Source organism: Panthera uncia (genome assembly GCF_023721935.1).
Source record: "Panthera uncia isolate 11264 chromosome B3 unlocalized genomic scaffold, Puncia_PCG_1.0 HiC_scaffold_1, whole genome shotgun sequence".
Classification (NCBI taxonomy): domain Eukaryota; kingdom Metazoa; phylum Chordata; class Mammalia; order Carnivora; family Felidae; genus Panthera; species Panthera uncia.
The window spans coordinates 46,525,880-46,544,641 of record NW_026057582.1 but is presented as its reverse complement, the minus strand read 5'-3'; the positions used below and the strand labels follow the sequence as shown (position 1 = coordinate 46,544,641).

The 18,762-nt window shown below is 45.4% G+C and overlaps 1 protein-coding gene across 2 annotated transcripts in view; it reads right to left on the bottom strand.

Annotated features, from left to right (window-relative positions):
• The window catches only part of NID2 (nidogen 2), a 69,238-nt gene that overhangs the window by 29,710 nt on the left and 20,766 nt on the right, over positions 1-18,762 (bottom strand). For both annotated transcript variants that reach the window (XR_007453712.1, XM_049612781.1), the window contains exons 5-8: positions 10,207-10,356; positions 9,530-9,775; positions 8,179-8,379; positions 6,383-6,613 (exon numbers count right to left, since the gene is read on the bottom strand). Coding sequence is in view for 1 of the 2 variants with exons in the window: in XM_049612781.1 (XP_049468738.1) it covers positions 6,383-6,613; positions 8,179-8,379; positions 9,530-9,775; positions 10,207-10,356 (828 nt within the window). In the remaining variant the exon portion in view is untranslated. The remainder of the gene's footprint in view (positions 1-6,382; positions 6,614-8,178; positions 8,380-9,529; positions 9,776-10,206; positions 10,357-18,762) is intronic.

The window sequence follows — 18,762 nt, the reverse complement described above, 5'->3', positions numbered from 1 at the left end:
GCCAAGTAAACCGTCCTTTGCTATTATATTGGACTGGCATGGAAGGGAAAATCACATAAAGTTCTAAAGACAAATTAGCAACTTGGTACCTGTCAGTTTGCTGGCATTCTTTTTGTTACTCTCATCTGGTGTGCCTCCGGGAAAAACACACCCAGAGATTTATCTTTTCACTACGTAATTCTAGAATCTGAGCGGGATTCCACAGCCTGGGAGGCTCTTCCGCTAATCACTGTTCTTACAGACCAGACACCGACACCCAGCAAAGTGCTGAAGGGTGTTTTCCTCAGCTGTTTTTGTTCAACTCTTTTCTTGAGAAATAGGCAATCATCTTTTCCCTTGTGGGATGTCCATCTCTCTAAAATCAACTGACGTTTTCATGCTGTTAAAAAAATCTTTGCATTCCCAATGCCTGTACTCCCAAGCACGTTTCCTAAAACCAAACCACCCACACACCCACACCAACAAACTCGGGATTCTCATTTCAAGTCACCTCCGCATCCTCGAAGAGTCCAGCCCTCCTGCCTTCATCTCGTTATCGTATTGCTGAAGTGATGCTCATGAGCCTGAGGAGGCTTACGGAGCCCTCCTCTCCATTGCTGAGTCACAGAATCACCTCTGGAGGGGAGTCTGGCCTCAACAGCATCGATACAGAGCAAAACATGCGAGACCCTCTCTTTACTCCTTAGGTACGCCTTGCATTCTAGGGGAAAACACTAGCTATTGGCTTTCAGAACTAAAATGTCCCTTTCATCTGACAATTTCCTATCTGTTAGGGTTCCTGGACTTTGCAGGTTCACCCTCTGGCTCACCAAAAAAAAAAAAAAAAAAAATTTTTTTTTTAATCGACAGACTTTTTTTTTTTAAAGAACAGCTTTAGGTTTACAGAAAAATTGAGCAGAAAGTAAAGGTTCCACAACGCCGCCCCCCCCCCCCCAATATGCAGTTCATGAACTTCTTATATTAGTGTGATACAGTCATTGTAACGATAAGCCAATACTGATATTATGACCTAAAGTCTACAGTTTATTAGGGCTTACTCTTTGTGTCATGCAGTTCTATAGGTTTGGGCAAATGTATAATGACATCTGTTCACCATCATAGAAGCATACAGAGTAGTAGTTTCACTGCCCTAAAAATCCCCTGTGCTCTCCCTGGTCACCTCCCCCTGAACTCCTGGCAACCACTGACTTTTATTCTCTATAGTTTCATTTTTCCTAGACTGTTACATGCAGTTGATCCTTGAACAATTTCCTGATCCCCTGCAGAGCTGAAAAATCTGCATATAACTTTTGACTCCCCCAAAGCTAACAGCTTACTGTTGACCAAAAGCCTTACCAATAAGGAAATATCTGATACATATTTTATATATTATATACTGTATTCTTAATAAATTTAAGCCAGAGAAAAGAAAAAATTAAGAAAATCCTAAGAGAGCACCAAAAACAAGAAGATACCTAGGAATAAACCTAACCAAAGAGGTAAAAAATCTGTACTCCAAAAACTATAGAACATTTATGAAAGAAACTGAAGAGTACACAAAGAAATGGAAAAACATTCCATGCTCATGGACTGGAAGCACGAACATTGTTAAAATGTCTATACTACCCAAAGCAACCCACACATTTAATGCAATCCTTGTAAAAATACTAATAGCATTTTTTACAGAGCTAGAACAAACAATGCTAAAATTTGCATGGAACCACAAAAGACCCCAGATAGCCAAAGCAATCCTAAAAAAGAAAAAAAATGCTGGAGGCATCACAAACCCAGATTTCAAGCTACTTTACAAAGCTGTAGTCATCAAGACAGTATGATACTGGCACAAAAACAGACACATAGGTCAATGGAACAGAACAGAAAACCCAGAAATGGACATAGAACTATATGGTCAACTAATCTTCAACAAAGCAAGAAAGAATATCCAATGGAAAAAAGACAGTCTCTTCAACAAATGGTGTTGGGAAAACTGGATGGCAACATGAAGAATGAAATTAGACCACTTTCTTACACCATACACAAAAATAAATTCAACATGGATGAAAGGCCTAAATGTGAGACAGGAAACCATCAAAATCCTAGAGGAGAACACAGGCAGCAACCTCTTTGACCTCGGCCAGAGCAATTTCTTACTAGACACGTTTCTGGAGGCAGGGAAACAAAAGCAAATATGAACTATGGAACTTCATCAAGATAAAATGCTTCTTCACAGTGAAGGAAACAATCAACAAAACTAAAATGCAGCCTACGGAATGGGGAGAAAAATATTTGCTAATGACATACCTGACAAAGGGTTAGTATCCAAAATCTATAAAGAACTTACCCAACTCAATACCCAAAAAGACTAATAATCCAGCTAAGAAATGGGCAGAAGACATGGATAGACACTTTTCCAAAGAAGACAATCAGATGGCTAACAGACACATGAAAAGATGCTCAACATCACCCATCACCTGGGAAATGAAAGTCAAAAAAAAATGAGATACACCTGTCAGAATGGCTAAAATGAACACAAGAAACAACAGGTGTTGGCAAGGATGCAGAGAAAGGGGGAACCCTCTTGCATTGCCAGTGTGAATGCACACTGGTGCAGCCACTCTACAGAACAGTATGGACCGTCCTCAAAAAGCTAAAATAGAACTACCTTAGGACACTGCAATTCCACTACTAGGAATTTACCCAAGGGATACAAAAATACAGATCTGAAGGGGTACATGCACCCCACTGTGGAGCTAAAGTATATTATGCTAAGTGAAATAAGTCAGTCAGAAAAAGATAAATACCATACGATTTCACTCACATGTGGAATTTAACAACAACAACAACAACAACAACAACAACAAAGCAGATGAGCATATGGGAAGGGGAGACAAAAAGAGGGAAACAAACCATAGGAAACTCTTAATGATAGAGAACAAATTGAGGGTCAATGGAGGGGGTGGGTGGGAGACGAGCTAAAGGGATGACAGAAATTAAGGAGAGCACCTGTGATGAGCACTGGGGGTTGTACGTAAGTGATGAATCACTGAATTCTACTCCTGAAACCAATATTGCACTGTATGTTAACTAACTAGAATTTAAATAAAAGTTAAAAAAAAGAAAATCATAAGAGAAAATACATTTACAGTACTGTATTAAAAAAAAGCCACATATAAGTAAACCACCCAGTTCAAACCTGTGTTGTTCAAGGGTTAACTGTAGTTGGAATCACACAGATGTAGCCTTTTCAGGCTTTCTTTCACTTAGCAATATGTACTTAAGGTTCCTCATGCCCTTTAGTGCCTTAGTAAGCCTAGAACATTCTTATCTGCATGTTTACCAAGCTTCACAGGTGTGGTTAATTCCAACTCAAGTTTGAGAAACACGGCTTTTTTTTTTTTGTTTAGTTTTTTTGTTTTTTTTGTTTTGTTTTTTTATTTTTACCCCACTGCTATTTTTTTTTTCAGTGAAGACATAACTCACATACCATATAATTCATGCATCTAAAGAACACAATTAGATTTTTTTTTAGTATATTTACAGTTATGCAACTATCACCACAATCAAGTTTAACACATTTTAATACCCACCCCCAAAAGACACTTGTACTCTGGCCATCCACTCCCTATCCTCCTCTTATAGCCCAGCCCTAGGCAACCACTGATCTACTCTCTTCGCAGATTTACCTCTTTGGGATATTTCATATAAATAGAATCAAGCAGTAGGTTGTCCTTTGTGACTAGTTACCTTCACAAGTCAGCATGTTTTCAAAATTCATTCATATTGAACATATTGAACATTCATATTGTAACATGTATCAGTCCTTCATTCCTTTTTATGTCTTGATCATATTCCATTGTATGGATTAGGACATTTTAAAAATCCACTACTTAATCGATGGACATCTGGGTTTTTTCTACCTTTTGGCTATTCTGAAAAATGCTTCTATGAATATTCATGTACAAGTTTTTATGGGGACATAAGTTTTCTTTTCTCTTGGTTATAGAGCTACGAGTATAATTGCTCAAGTGGTGGGGCACCTGGGTGGCTCAGTCAGTAGAGCGTCTGACTTCGGCTCAGGTTGTGATCTCGTGGTTTGTGGGTTCAAGCCCCACGTCGGGCTCTGTGCTGACAGTTCAGAGACTGGAGCCTGCTTCGGATTCTGTGTCTCCTTCTCTCTCTGCCCCACTCCCCACTTGCACTCTGTTTCTCAAAAATGAATAAACGTCAAAAAAAATTACAAAAAAAAGACAATTGCTCAAGTGGTAACTTTAACTTTGAAAAACTACTGGATTGTTTCCCATAGTAAGGACCATTTTACACTCCCACTAGCAGTGTATGAGGGTTTCAATTTTTCCACAACTTCACCAACACTTACGTTTTTTTAATATAGCAATCCACATGCATGTAAAGTAGCATCATTATGGCTTTGACTGTATTTGCATTTTCCGGATGACTAATGATATTGAGCATCTTTTCATGTGCCTACTGGGTAGTTTGTGTATCTTCTGAGAAATGTTCCATCCAAATTTTTTATATTATTTCTTTTTATTGTATTTGTGAGAGTTCTTCATATATTCTAGATACAAGCCTCTTATTAAATATATGATTTTCAAACATTTTATACCTTTCTGTGGGTTGTATGTTCACTTTGTTGGTAATAACCTCTGAAGCACAAGTTTTTAATTTTGATGACACCCAATTTTTTCTTGATTGCCTACGCTTTCAGTATCATATATAAAGAAGCTATTGCTGGGGTGCCTGGGTGGCTCAGTTGGTTGGGTGTCCAGCTTCAGCTCAGGTCATGATCTCATACTTTGTGAGTTCGAACCCCACATCAGGCTCTGCTGTCAGTGTGGAGCCTGCTTTGGATCCTCTGTCCCCCTCCCTGCCCCTCCCTGCTCTCAAAAATAAACATTAAAAAAAAGCAGCAGCTATTGCCAAATTCAGAGTCATAAAAATTTGCCCCTTTATTTTTTCTAAAGTGTAGCTAAATTACATGAAGGTCTATGACCCATTTTTGGTTAATTTTTGTGTATGATGGAAGACAGGGGTCCATAATCATTTTTAGCATGCAAATATCCCAACTTTTCCAGAACCACTTGTTAAAAAAACTACTCTCTCTCCTCAATGAATTGTTTTGGCAACCTTGTCAAAATCAATTGATTGTAGATGTGAGTGTTTATTTCTGGACTCTCACTTCTATTCCACTGATCTTTATACCCATCCTTGTGCCAGGACTACATGGTCCTGATTAAAGTGGCAATCCTCCAATCGTTCTTTTTCAATTTTGTTTTGGCTATTCTGGGATCCTTAAATTTCCATCAATTATAGAATCAGTTTCTCAGTTTTTGCAGAAAGACCAGCTGATAGCTGATAGGATTGTGTTGAATCTATGCTAGGAAGCACTGCTATGCTAATAAGTCTTCTGAGTCATAAAGATGCCATTAGGTCTAATTTTCTATTTATTTAGGTCTAATTTTTTTTTTCAAAACTGCTTTATAGGTTTCAATGTAGAAGTGTTACACTTAAAAAAATTTTTTTATTCCTAAATATTTTGGGAACAGAATTGTTTTTAAAGTTTCCTTTTCAATTTGCTCACTGTTACTATACAGAAATAGAAGACTGATATACAAAAATTATATCCTTTGACTGTGCTGAACACATTAGTTCTAATAGTTTAATGAATTAGACTTTCTACATATTAAGATCACATCACAGAACAGAGATCGTTATTTTCTTGCCTAATTGCCCTGGCTAAAACTTCTGATGCAGTGCTGAGTAGAAGTGACAGGAACAGACATCTTCAGAGTGAAAGCATCCAGGCTTTCCTCATGGGGTACGATTCAACTTGTGTTTTTCTCTCTTTTTGTTCTTCCAGGCACTAGCTCTTTGTCTTACCTTGATTTGATTTGATTTGATTTGATTTGATTTGATTTGATTTGGTGAAATCCAGCTCACCCTTTGAGTTCCAGCTAAAATGTCCCTTTTTGGGTACTTCTTCCCTACACTTCCAGACTAGGCTCATAGTGCCATGCTCTTATCAGTATTATAAATACCTGTCAGCATCAGTCCCCCTCCTAACTTGGCCTCACCTTGTTCACAGATGTCTCCCCAGCAGAGACTGGCACACACATGGGGTGTGTGCTTGGCACACCAAGCAGCCTCACATATTGTGCTCTATTCCTTAGTTTGGTAGGAACGCTGTTCTACAAGTTCCATTTCTACCTCTGTCTCCACCTCAAAGACAACCCCCTGCTTTACACATCCTTACGCCCAGCACCTAACACAGAGCCTGGTACTCAGTAACCCTTAGTAACCTCCGTGAATCATTCTGAGGCTACCCAAAAAGGAATTTTTAAAAGCTGGATGCGATTTTTTGCCAAAACAACAGAGGGAAACATACCTTCAACTGGGCCAAGCTGATTGGTCACAGCAAATCTAAGTACTCCTTCCCCATCAGTGTACAAGGCAAAGACCCGGTCCACATTCAGCTGCTGGGTTTTGGGGATGGCCCGGTGTCTGGGGGCGTGCCTGCATGCCTGGTAAGTGATGTTCTGGTAGATGCGGTAGGACAGTGTTTGGTTGATGGCACCGAGGATGAGTGAGTAGTCTCTGGAACTTGTGGAGGTCACAGCTGCAACAGATATTATTCAGCCAAACCGGTCAATTTTTAAGATACCAGAGATTTTCATGTGGGGTAGATTTTTCTGTACAATTTTTCATCTAATTCCTGGAGGGTGTTCCCTTGGGAAGTTCCTGAGTTAATATGGAAAACCTGCCCGACAGGGGCGCGTGGGTGGCGCAGTCGGTTAAGCGTCCGACTTCAGCCAGGTCACGATCTCGCGGTCCGTGAGTTCGAGCCCCGAGTCAGGCTCTGGGCTGATGGCTCGGAGCCTGGAGCCTGTTTCCGATTCTGTGTCTCCCTCTCTCTCTCTGCCCCTCCCCCGTTCATGCTCTGTCTCTCTCTGTCCCAAAAATAAATAAAAAACGTTGAAAAAAAAAAATTAAAAAAAAAAAAAAAGAAAACCTGCCCGACAATTCCAGGAATGTGAGTAGACGCAAAGCCAATGTGCAGAGGAGGAGGGACAATCACTGCCATCATTACTAGCAAAGAATAAATTCTGCCACAATGTGCCAGCCACGCCAGGTGCTCTACAAGCACTGCCTTGTTAGTACCTCACCCCAGCAGGGTGGCCTCTGCGATCACGGGCAGGGGGACTTGCAGAGGTGAAGAGGTAGCCTATCACATACCAGCCTTGTGTATGTGATAGAGCTGGAACTGGGACACGAGGCAGCCCGACTCTCTACCCCAAGTTTTCATGTTCAAGATTGCACAGAGGTGACAGCTTCCAACTTAAGTCCGAAGGGTTCTGGACAAAGGGAAGGGACGTTCTTTCAATCTGAATGTGGAGTTGGAAGCCCGCACCAGTGTTCTGGCCATCAGCTGTTCTGTGCACGATCTGGGTTTCTCCTGCCCATTCTCCTCTGTTCACCCTCTGCCCAGCTTCCAACACTCACAACACAGAAGCAGGAAAGGCACAGCTCGAAGCAAACTGCTGTGCCGCAGGACGACTGCTGTGACTACGCCAGCGTCTTGCATTCAGGTGGTTTTACAGAACTCAGCACAATTTACACATAACAACCACGGAAGGTAGAGAGAAAAGGCGTTCTTCTGCTCATTCTCAAGATGAGAAAATAGGCGCTTAGGTGGCAAATGACCTTAGCCCTCAGCTAGTTTAAACTACAAGTCCATGATGTGAATTCCTATCCTCTGACTCCAAACCTAGCATTAGTTGTACAACACTGTGTAACACCTCATTTTAAAACGGGCTGAAACAATGTTACAGGACAAGTAAAAATTCCAACAGTCAATATTTGTCCGTGGCCCAGAGAGCACAGGCGGTTAAAAACGGTATATAATTATACAACCCTAACCCACCCCCAGAGACAAGGTTACCATTGATTCCATTATTATTTGAAAGTACTGGGATAGGAATGTTGGTATTCATTTGTGTAGCAGCCAACACTCCTCTCACTTATACTACATATTTAGTAAGAGCACTAAAATGATACTGAGCTCCTTTTATGTACCCCACACCATTCTAAGGACATCCCACATAAAAACTCATCATCCTCACAACTATCTTGGGAGATATGCACTCTCCCCATTTTATAGATGTCAAAACGGGTTACACATACCTGAGTCCGTGTAGTGGTAAAGCTCCTTGTAGGGCGCTATGTGGGCTGTGAAATTTGCTGGGATGTAAGGCACCTGGCCTTGAATGTTGGTCTTAATGCTCAGATAGTTCTCTGGGTCAAGTCCCTCGGCAGTTTGAGTGATGCGAACCCTCTCTTCCCCCGGATAGAAAATAACTTCCATGTCATGGGTAAAGGCGGCACCTGGAGAGGAAGAAAGACTTCAGCACGGAGCTAAGAAGGGGTGTCGCGTCTTCCAGTAACGATCACCGCTGTGCACTTCCTCATTCCTACTGCTGTTGGAGACAGCACCTACAGAGATCATCTGATGTCCAAGACTAAGTACCATCAGCTGCCGATTTCGTCAGTTCCCCCAAGTTTCTACTAAACAGTGTGGTTTCATCCTGCCTCATTTCACGCTGCTTCTCTTTGTAACAGCTTGTTTTCCGTAAGAAGCTACTAGGAACATCCTGACCTTTCTCTTTCTGAGGTTGCCAGACTTAGTAGAAAAACAAGCAAAAAAACTTAGGACACCCAGTTAAATTTGAATTTCAGATAATTAATATGTTTTTAGTATAATATGTCTTCTACAATATTTAGGGCATACTTTTACTAAGTTATTCACATAATTCATTGTTCACCTGAAATTCAAATGTGACGGAATATACTCCACCTACTTGTAACTCCAAACCTTGATGGAAAACAAGATAGCTCTGGAGGTGCGGGAAGAACTTTTCTCTCAGCACTTGATCTGTGATAAATCCAGTAGGAAACCGGCCTTTTCAGGTTGGGAGGAAAGAGCCAAGAAAAGATCCTCTACACCACCTAAGGTGGTCCTTAGACCAGCATTTGTGTCTCCTGGAAGCTTGCTAGGAAAACAGAATCACAGACCCCAGCTCAGGCCCACAGAGCCAGAATCTGCTTTTCACAAGGGCTACAGGTGATCTGTGTGCAGGTTAGAGTGTGAGAGGCAATCACCGGTCGGTACCATTATAGGTCAGAGTCACGGGGGTGGGAGAGGAGGAAGCTTACTCACGAGCAAACTCCTCTCCAGATGCCCTGTAATCACCATTTGTGCATCTCTATTTGTCAGATCTGTGTGTAACAACTCAAGTAAACACAACCTAACAAGCTTGAAGCAATTCTGGTGAAAGGACGTAAATGGTCCAAATGGAATCATCCCATTTCTCAGGATGACTTGGAGAACATGTGGAAGAAAACAGTCCCGTGAGACCAAACCAGGCCCAGCTACACACCTGTAGAAAACTGAGCAAACAGATCCTCTTTCACAGAATAAAAACCAAAGCATGGTGGCCAGGAGCCATCAGCCCCCTCAAAGGGCACTGCTGCTCACCTGTGAGACGGAAGCCATTCTCCCAGCCTGGTTTTTCTAATGCAAAGAGCCAGCCAAATAGGCCTCCGATTGGCGTGAGCGGGAGAAGGGCTTGGGCCGCGGGCTGTGGGATGTGGCTGATGGCCGTGTAGGCTCTGCCGTCATTGCCCACGATGTAAGCATGTAGGTCCACGTCAGTGAAGTGGACGGGCGTGTGGCCCACGCGGAGGTGGCCACTCACTTTCCCGTTGACTCGATGCGGTACCCCTGAAAGACAGCAGATCCGGTCAACTGTGACCACGGTCCAGGTTGGGGATGGGTACCCAGAAAGTAATTCCGCTCACAATTCCCAAAACTCAGTCTTTTAGCCATTTTCATGATTCCTAACCAACCAATTATCCATCTAAGTACAAAACAGACCTGTCTTCGATTTATTTTCTCCCATCCACTCTCCCATCCACTCTGACTCTAATGAGCTGGCAAAAAGGAGGAAAGATTTCTGGCTAATCCTCAAATTGGGAAATCAGCCCAAATGCGCTCATTTCTCTCGATCAAGCACCTGCAAGTTGCCGGTGCTTTGATTCAGGCAGTCGGAGATTCGAGGTCCATAAGCAGAGTCACAGTGGCGGCTGGAAACAAGCAAGTGGCAAAAATCTGCACAGAGCAGCCCCCAGCCCCGTCAAGCCAGCATCTCTTACCTTCTGGCAGACAGTGCTTCCCATTTCCGTAAAACCTGGACTGGCAGTGGCAGCAAAAGCCAGTTGTGTAGTCAGTGCAGAAGGCGTGTGGGGAGCACTGTCCGTGGTTGCGTTCGCAGGTTTCCTTGTCGGCAGCATTATACGTGAAGACTGGAAAGTCAAAACAAATTCGCATTACAAGGACTAAGTGATTCCAGCATCGTTCCTGCCAAGCTTCATCGTGGACACCACATCTGCTCCATAAAATCAGTTTAGCTTATAATAAACAAATGGGTTTTTGATGTTTAAGAGACAGGAACAACATTCAACCCAGGGGAATTAACTTGCTTTGTCTTCTGGCAAGAAGTACCACGGACTGCTCCCATCTGGGCTCACCGCAAAGCTGGTGAACTCCGGGGAGGCCGCAGCACTGTGGGGTGAGCGCAGAACACAAAAGCCAACCAGTAAGTACGCATGAGGCCGAACTGTACAAAACTGCCATTTTGTGGGTCTAAAATGGTCAAATAGCAGCAATTTTATGTGACTCAACCTGAGAGTAACGACCTGGAGAGAGAGGAAGACTGAAAAGAGAAATAACAAATGTGGTCTTAGGTCCAAGCACTCTTTGCTTCTAGGGGATCCTGTACCTAAAGAGAATACCCTGCAGCTTGTCTCATCTGCCCAGAGAGGTAGGTTTTCTTCTGATAGAGAAGGGCCTTAAAGAACACACCCACCCCTAAGAAGAATGTATGGAGAGGAAGGGAGGAGGGGGAAGGAAAGGATTCAGCTGTTAAATGCCCTGTGCCTTTGTGGGGTTTCTGGTGGTGGCTATGGCACAAGCGAGATTGCTATGCAGTAGGAGAGAGGGGTTCATGATTACAGCTCTTCTAGGAAACCACAGTGGACCAGTAGTGGCTCCTTCCATCTTCCACTTATTCTGCCCATTAAAAAAAAAGGGCCATCAGGGGCACCTGGGTGGCTCAGTCGGTTAAGCATCCCACTCTTGGTTTCGGCTCAGGTCATCATCTCATGGTTTGAGTTCGAGCCCCACGTCGAGCTCTGCGTTGGCAGTGCAGAGCCTGTTTGGGATTCTCTCTCTCTCCCTCTCGGTCCCTCCCCCCCACGCCCCCTCAAAATAAATAAACGTTAAAAAAAAAAAAAGTGAGAGAGAAACAAAGGAATTGGAGCAGATTCCATTTCCATATAGGAAATGGCCAAGAGAGTGGGGTGTGGTTGGTGGGGGGGAGCTAATAGAGAAGAGAGGGCTCTCTCCAGACACCAGGGATGATGTTAAGCCCGAGCATGGCCACCAGGAGGCAAAGTGGCTGCGCACACCTGGCCTTCACACGGGGCGGGAGGGTTAGGAGTTGGGTGGAGACTCGGGGAGCGCTGACAAGCAGGGACAGCACAGAACTCCAGCGCTGGACTCTGCTGCTGTGGGGTGCCAGCTCCGGAGGAAGACGGATTCCCTACTCCTAGGCAAACCTAGGTGGCAGCTGTGCTCCAGACCTAGGTCTGAGAAGGAGGAAACTGAAGGGTAAGGAAAAAATGGAAAGATTAACATGTGCACACTACTCCAGGGAAGAAGAGCAAACAAAGAAACCGAAGGAGGGGAGATGTACCCCAGGTAAGTAAACATAGCCAGGCAGAGACTTGTATCCACAGGTAAAAAGAGAGCAAAGTTACCGTTTAAATAGCCATTCCTCTATGGCAGATACCACTCTATGTACTTTTTTTTTTAATTTTTTTTTTTAACGTTTGTTTTTGAGACGGAGAGAGACAGAGCATGAACAGGGGAGGGGCAGAGAGAGAGGGAGACACAGAATCTGAAACAGGCTCCAGGCTCTGAGCTGTCAGCACAAAGCCCGATGTGGAGCTCAAACTCACGGACTGTGAGATCATGACCTGAGCCGAAGTCGGACGCTTAACCAACCAAGCCACCCAGGCACCCCATCTATGTACTTTATTAACATCTTCAATTTGCACAAAAGCAGGGACTGTTTTGATTCCTGCTCTGCAGATAAACAAGCTAAAGATTAAAGTGAATTTCCTGAAGTCACACAGACCATAGGACTTGAACCCTGGAGGTCTGGCCCCAGCTGGACTGCAGTGGAAGCCAAGTACATAGGCCATGAGAGCTGGGTTAAGGATCTGATCAGCTGCTTGGGGTTGATCAGCCTAGGCTTCAGCAAGTAAGATTTGAGGCACATGTTATAAATCAGGCCTGATGGAAGGAGAGCTGGGATGATCCGGACGGGATTACGGTGTGTTGTGGGAAAGAGCACAGGTAAAAGCAGCGGCAGTGGCAGGAGCATTAACTTCTGGGCTGTACTTGACCGCTGCTTACAGACTCTTGAGAAAGCAGCAGGCTGAGGGTTGGCAGGGCAGGTGACTGGACTCAAGTGAAATATCTGGGAACATGGTGAGAATGCAGTCCGTGACTCAAGACTTGGTATTTAGGGCCTTGATGACACAGATGAGAAATTCCAGTTTGATAAACATAGACATTTAGGCATAATCCTGAACAGGGTTTTTTTTTGACTAGGACAGGGGCATAGAACTCACAACCCCCTCCAACCTCCCCTCTCCCCACCCTGCCCCAAAATCTAGATTGGGCATTATAGAGGCTGCTGTGAAGAAAACGATGTCATCACCGTCCATTGATTTAAGAAGTTAGGACCCAGTTTGAGTAAAACAAAAAGGAACTTGTCAGCTTGGGTTTCTCTGGCTCCAAAGGTGACAGCTAAGTGTAAAGAAGCAGTGTCTGGAGGGACTGGCACACTGGCAAGTGCTCAGGGCACGGCTGCCATCAGGACTCTCCTCTGGAACAAGGTGGGGGGGAACGGCAGGAGGAAGCCAACCTCTAGAACTCAACCTTGACTGTGGCTCAGGTGGCTCTGGGCAAACCACAGAAATGCTCTCTAAAATCAGGGTGACACCCCTTCTCACACCTCCATTGCCGGAAATCACATTTTTTCCTGAACGTACTTCAGAGGACCAAGGTAGAAAAGCAATGTGACACAGGTCTAAAGAGTCGTCATATTCAGGTTAAATCGGGTAAAAATAAAACTAAACCCTAAACAGTGTTCTCCCGGATTAAAGAAAAAGCGGGTCTGTCTTGTATTCCCTCTCTTTCTCTGGTGAAGACTTGTTCTGGCACCCAATCCCTCTTACAAGAGCGGGTCATCACACAGGGAGAGATGGGATGCAGGAGGACTGGAGATTTGGAGAGCTGAGGTTCATTAAACTAAAAAGCAAGGCGCAGGCATGGCTTTCCTATGGGTAAAAGGAGAGGTGCTCAGCAATGCAGCCAGCAACTTACAAAGGCAACTGTGCAAAAGTTTAACCAGACTGGCACACTGACTGCATTTTTCTTTTTTTTTTTTTTAAGCTGATTTGTGAGTGCAAGTGGGGGAGGGGGAGGGGGCACCAGCTCTGAGATCATGACCCAAGCGAGACATCAGCAGATATTGAGTCGAATGCTTAACTCACTGAGCCTCTCAGGCGCCCCCCCAGACTTCATTTTTCTAAAAATAACAATAATAATAATAATAATAATAATAATGGGTAGGGTCCCATAAAAGGCCATTATGAGACAAACTATAATTAGAACGGGTTATTGGTAAACTGGTTCAGGGATATTTGTATGCAGTTTTTTTGGAGACTACTGCATTCACAGGATGGAGGTTATTGGGCCACAAATAGAAGCTCAGCCTTCCAGCCCCGTGACAGCTGCACAGGGAAAGAGGTGGAGTTCGCTCCCAAAAGGAGCAAACACAGGCTCCCCTTAGGATCCCTTGGTATGCCTGCCGTCACACAGGCGTGCACACAGATCCACACACTTGATACAACATCAGCTTGTCAGGCGAAAGGTAAAGACATGCCTGTTGCGCTTTTTTTTTCATTTATTAATTCAACAAATAATGTGAGCACTCACTATGGGCCTGGCTCTGATCTAGGAATTAAGGATACAGCAGACAAACACGCCGTCCTGAAGCTTACATTCTTCTAGGCAGCACTGAACAAACAGCTCAAATACTTAGTACAGAGATGGTTGTTACGAGCTGTGCAGAATCTTAAGTCGGGGAAGGTCAAGAGGGCTGGGAGTGGGGGTGCGGACTTTGCTCTTTTAAACATCAGGATCAAGGAGGACCTTGGGAGAAGGTGACCTCTGGACAGAGGCCTGGAGGCAGGAGCACTGCAGGCAGGACACAAGGGGCACGTGGGAAGAACAGGGGCAGTGAGAGAAGGCCGGGGAGGTACTGGCCAGTTGTCAAAGGGCCCGCATAGGAAGGAGCTGAGCTTTAGTCTGAGTGAGAAGGGAAGCCACTCGGGCATCCTGAGCAGGAGAGTGACAAGATCTGACCTGCCATACTTCAGGAACGAGCCAATGGTTGTGTGCCCTGGCAGCTGGAAGATCTGGTGGAGAGAAGGGCGCAAACACGGAGTGTTTTGAAGATGGGGCCGACGGGGTTTGCTGATGGGTTGGATGGAGCGCAGAAAGGGAGAAGAAATGGGGAGAAGGTGAGAGGAAAGACAGAAGCCCACGGTGACGTTCACACCTTGGTGAGCTGCCATCCCTGAGACAGGGAGACTGTGGAAGGGCAGGTTTGCGAGGGATCCGTTCCAGCAACAGCTGGGGAGGCATCGAGGAAGCTCTTTCCCCCTCCGACAGGACCCTCAGAGGGCACCATTCAACCACTCAGAAGGAGAGCTGTCTTTCTCCATGGATTGTGGGGAACCACTCCCCAGGTGGTTCTTGTGCCCACTGAAGATGACCTTCAGGCCATTTGTAAACATTCCATTTCTGAGCTCGAGGATGCTCATTAGCATAGTTAATGAATTTCAGCTGACAGCAGCTCCTGGGGGTGGTGGGATTTCAGGCAATGCCCTCCTATTGATTCCTGGCCAGGTAAGCAGCAGGACTCAGTGCTTACTGCCAGCTTGGGCCCAGATCCACCAGCCCAGAGGCTAAATCCCCTCCCTGATGAAGAGGCAGAACTGGACCTAGAAATAGGCTCTGACATGCAGCTATCTATCCAAGGCAAGAAAAGCCAGACTTCTGGCCCATGTGCCTTCTCAAATTTCTATGAGAATTGCAGATACATCCAAAGATGCTGAGCTGCTTGAAAGTATAGACTCAACGTCTGAATCCCAGCTGGATGAGATGTGCCATGAGTGTATCCCAAAACAAGTGACAATTTTCTTTAGTGATCATTTATATATGCCTCTTTACATCAGAGTTTTGAATGTATTTTCATCCACTTCTTCCTATTCTGGGGAAGAGATATTGTTTCCATTTTACAGATGAGAAACTGAGGCCCATGGAGGTGATATGATCTTCTGGCTCTAAATCCTATGTTCTTTCCATTACTTTGGAATCACCAGGGGACCTAGTTTAAAAATGCAGATTCTGGCTCAGAAGGTGGAGGAAGGGTGTGGAAATTGGCATTTTAAGCAAGGGCCCCAGATGAATCAGACACTAGGGGACTAGAGACCACACTTGGAGAAATCATCTTCCATGGCTGCTTCTCTCCTGTATTTACCCACAGGCTGTCTTCCAGACCCTCCTGGGACCCACTCTCTGCCTGGGCGCACCTGTCACAGAGAGTCAAAAACGTTAGAGACAAGTCGGCTGGCTTGTGCCTAGCACAGCAGGAGGGCAGAGGCCAGCCAGGTTTGAATGTGCTCAGTTTACAAAGGCTTTGTTAACATGAGGGCTTTCAAATCTCATTTGTTTTTCCCCTTTAAGGCTTTTTCACTCTTCTCAGATCCTTCTGGAAAGAAAAGTGGGGTGGGGATACATATGAGAAGGAAAGGCACCTGCCAAAGTTCCTGAGATTCGTCTTCATTGGGAGTTCTTCACAAAAATGGAAAACTTCTCTAAAAAAAAAAAAAAAGAAAATTGAAAATAAGGGTGCCTCGGTGGCTCTGTTGGTTAAGCATCTCTTGATTTCAGCTCAGGTATTGATCTCAGGGTCATGAGTTCAAGCCTTGTGCTAGGCCCCGGACTAGGCTCCCTGCTGGGCGTGAAGCCTAAATTAAAAAAAAAAAAAAAAAAAAAGGAAAACTTCTCTGCTCTAGATTTGATCTGTCCTTCAGTCTTCATTCTGCTGGCAGCACGTAAGCGCTGGTCTTCAGCCTTGGTCCTGCCCTCTTCCCTAAGGGCTCTGGCCCAGCCACGTGAAAGGTGGCAGACGGCTGGCTCCAGGCAGGTAGGACACAGAGGGGAAGGAGGACTTCCGGCAGGAGGCTGCCCCTGGCACCTGGAGTGACTTTGTTTTTGTTTGTTGTTTTTTTTTTTTTTACTTTCAACAGCTTTTACTGCTCAAGAAAAGGACCCACATTTTCACTGCAGGAAAGATCTTCCTAAGTTTCCCTGCCTTGTAGAATGATTGATTAGTAAGAAAAACCACATCCAACTCTGTAATGAAAAACAGTGGTATAGGGGCACCTAGGTGGCTCAGTCAGTTGGGCGTCTGGCTGGGCTCAGGTCATGATCTTGCAGCTCATGAGTTAGGCCTGGAATCTGCTTCAGGTTCTGTGTCTCCCTCTCTCTCTGCCCCTCTCCCGCTTGCGCTCTGCCTCTCTCTCAAAAATAAACATTAAAACAAAACAAAACAGTGGTATACTTTTCCCTCCAGTTTTCAGTTTGTTTTCTTCTGGGGTGTGTGTGCGTGTGCGTGCGTGTGTGTGTGTGTGTGTGTGTATGTGATGCCATTGGGCACATAGTTATTAGGAGTCGAGGCGTGGGGGTTGGTATGGGCAGTGGTTTACATCCACTGTCATGTCACCAGCAGGCTCTCCCATGCAGGGGTCTCCACAGGTATGGGAAGCCTTCGTGCTCACAGACCCTCAGCAACCTGGACGTGTCCCTGGGAGAGATGCTGGAGGGGGAGGCAGAGCTTGCTCTGATTCATCCCAGGGTGGAAGCTGCGTGAGTAACACATTCCTGCAGCCTTTCCCAAAGCCAAAAGGAGGGTTGGACTAGAAGCCACAGGGAAATCCCTGTGGTACCCTGGGCCTTCCCGGCTCGACTGTCGTGTAAGTGGGGACACCAGGATCCCACGGTGGAGTACGGATGGCTGAGGTTTCATCATGCAGACTGAGGTTAGATGAAGGTGCTCACAGCACCACCCCAGCAGGTACAGGAACACCTAAGAGCTCTGTAAGTCGTCATGCCCACTACCCACCTCACAGTCAGTCCTGGTCCTGGTCCTGGTCCTGGTCCTGGTCCTGGTCCTGGTCCTGGTCAGCCATAGTCCTTACCTCTCTCCTCCACCCCATCCACTCTCTCGCTCTCCATTTTCACACGTCAGTCCTCTGTCCAGACCACTTCCCCAGTTTCCCTCTCTAAACTCAGACTCTGATGCCATAGTCTGGCTCAAGGCCCTCTTCCTTCACAAAGACTTCCCAGACTGCAGGGACGTGTGGGTCTGCCCTCCGCTGTGTCACCTTACAGCATGTGCCAATCCTTCCGTGGCTCCCTTCTCTCTTATTCAGACAAATCACTCAGTATTTCCAGGCTTCAGCTTCTTCCTCCGTAACATGGGAAGAATGACAGTATCTCCACTTCACAGGGCAATTTTGAAGACTGATCGTGACAGCACAAACTAAAGCAAGTTCCCACCTAGAGTCCCAGGGGGTATGTGACAAATGCCAGCCAAAAAGTCCACTAGTGCCTCGGTCAGAGCAGGGCGTGAGGCAGGCACTCGGGTAACTCTCTGCTCTGTCGACCAGCTCCTGGAGCTCCCTGCACAAACAAGGCACCTTAGATAGAAGATGCTTGCATTTCCATTATAGTGCTGGCTCTGTGGTCTCTGAAAATAGAACAAAGCAAACAATGCATTTGAGGCCAGAACTGGAGTGTGACTGGGGCGGGGGGGTGGGGGGCGCCTGGGTGACTCTGTCGGTTAAGCGTCCAACTTGATGGCACCTCAGGTCACGATCTCACGGCTCGTGAGTTGGAGCCCCGTGTCAGGCTCTGCGCTGATAGTGCAGAGCCTGCTTGGGATCCTCTCCCTCCTTTTTGGGCCCCTCCCTCTCCCTCTCTCAAAATAAACAAATGAAAAAAAAAAAACAAACCAGAGAGTGACTGGGACATTCGTGAGTGTGGTACACAGGTTCTGAAAAGAATCTAGATTTCTCAACAAGAAGAAAAGTCTATAAAAAGAGTCTCTAAGGGAAAAAAAATTTGAAAAGAGAGGAAGAGATATTTGGGGGTTCTTTAAATCTTAGTATTTTGGTTCGGCAAGATGACCTGTAAGTTTTAAAGGGGAAATTAAAAATGCACTGGGCATGGTGCTTGCCATACTCAATTCCAATCCTCACAGCCACTTCACAAGGTTTACATTTTCTCCACTTAATAGCTGAGGAAAACGAGGGCCAGAGTATATGTCTTAGCCCAAACCACACAGTAGAGCTGGGACTCAAGCTCAGGTCACCCAACACCCAGATCCCTGCTCCCCCACTCCGTCAGTAGAAACGGCCAGGCAGGTGGCTCACCGCTGGGCACTTGCAGGCAAATTTCCGTGTGAGTCACTGCTTACCCCCCTCCACCAGCTATCCCAGAGGAAG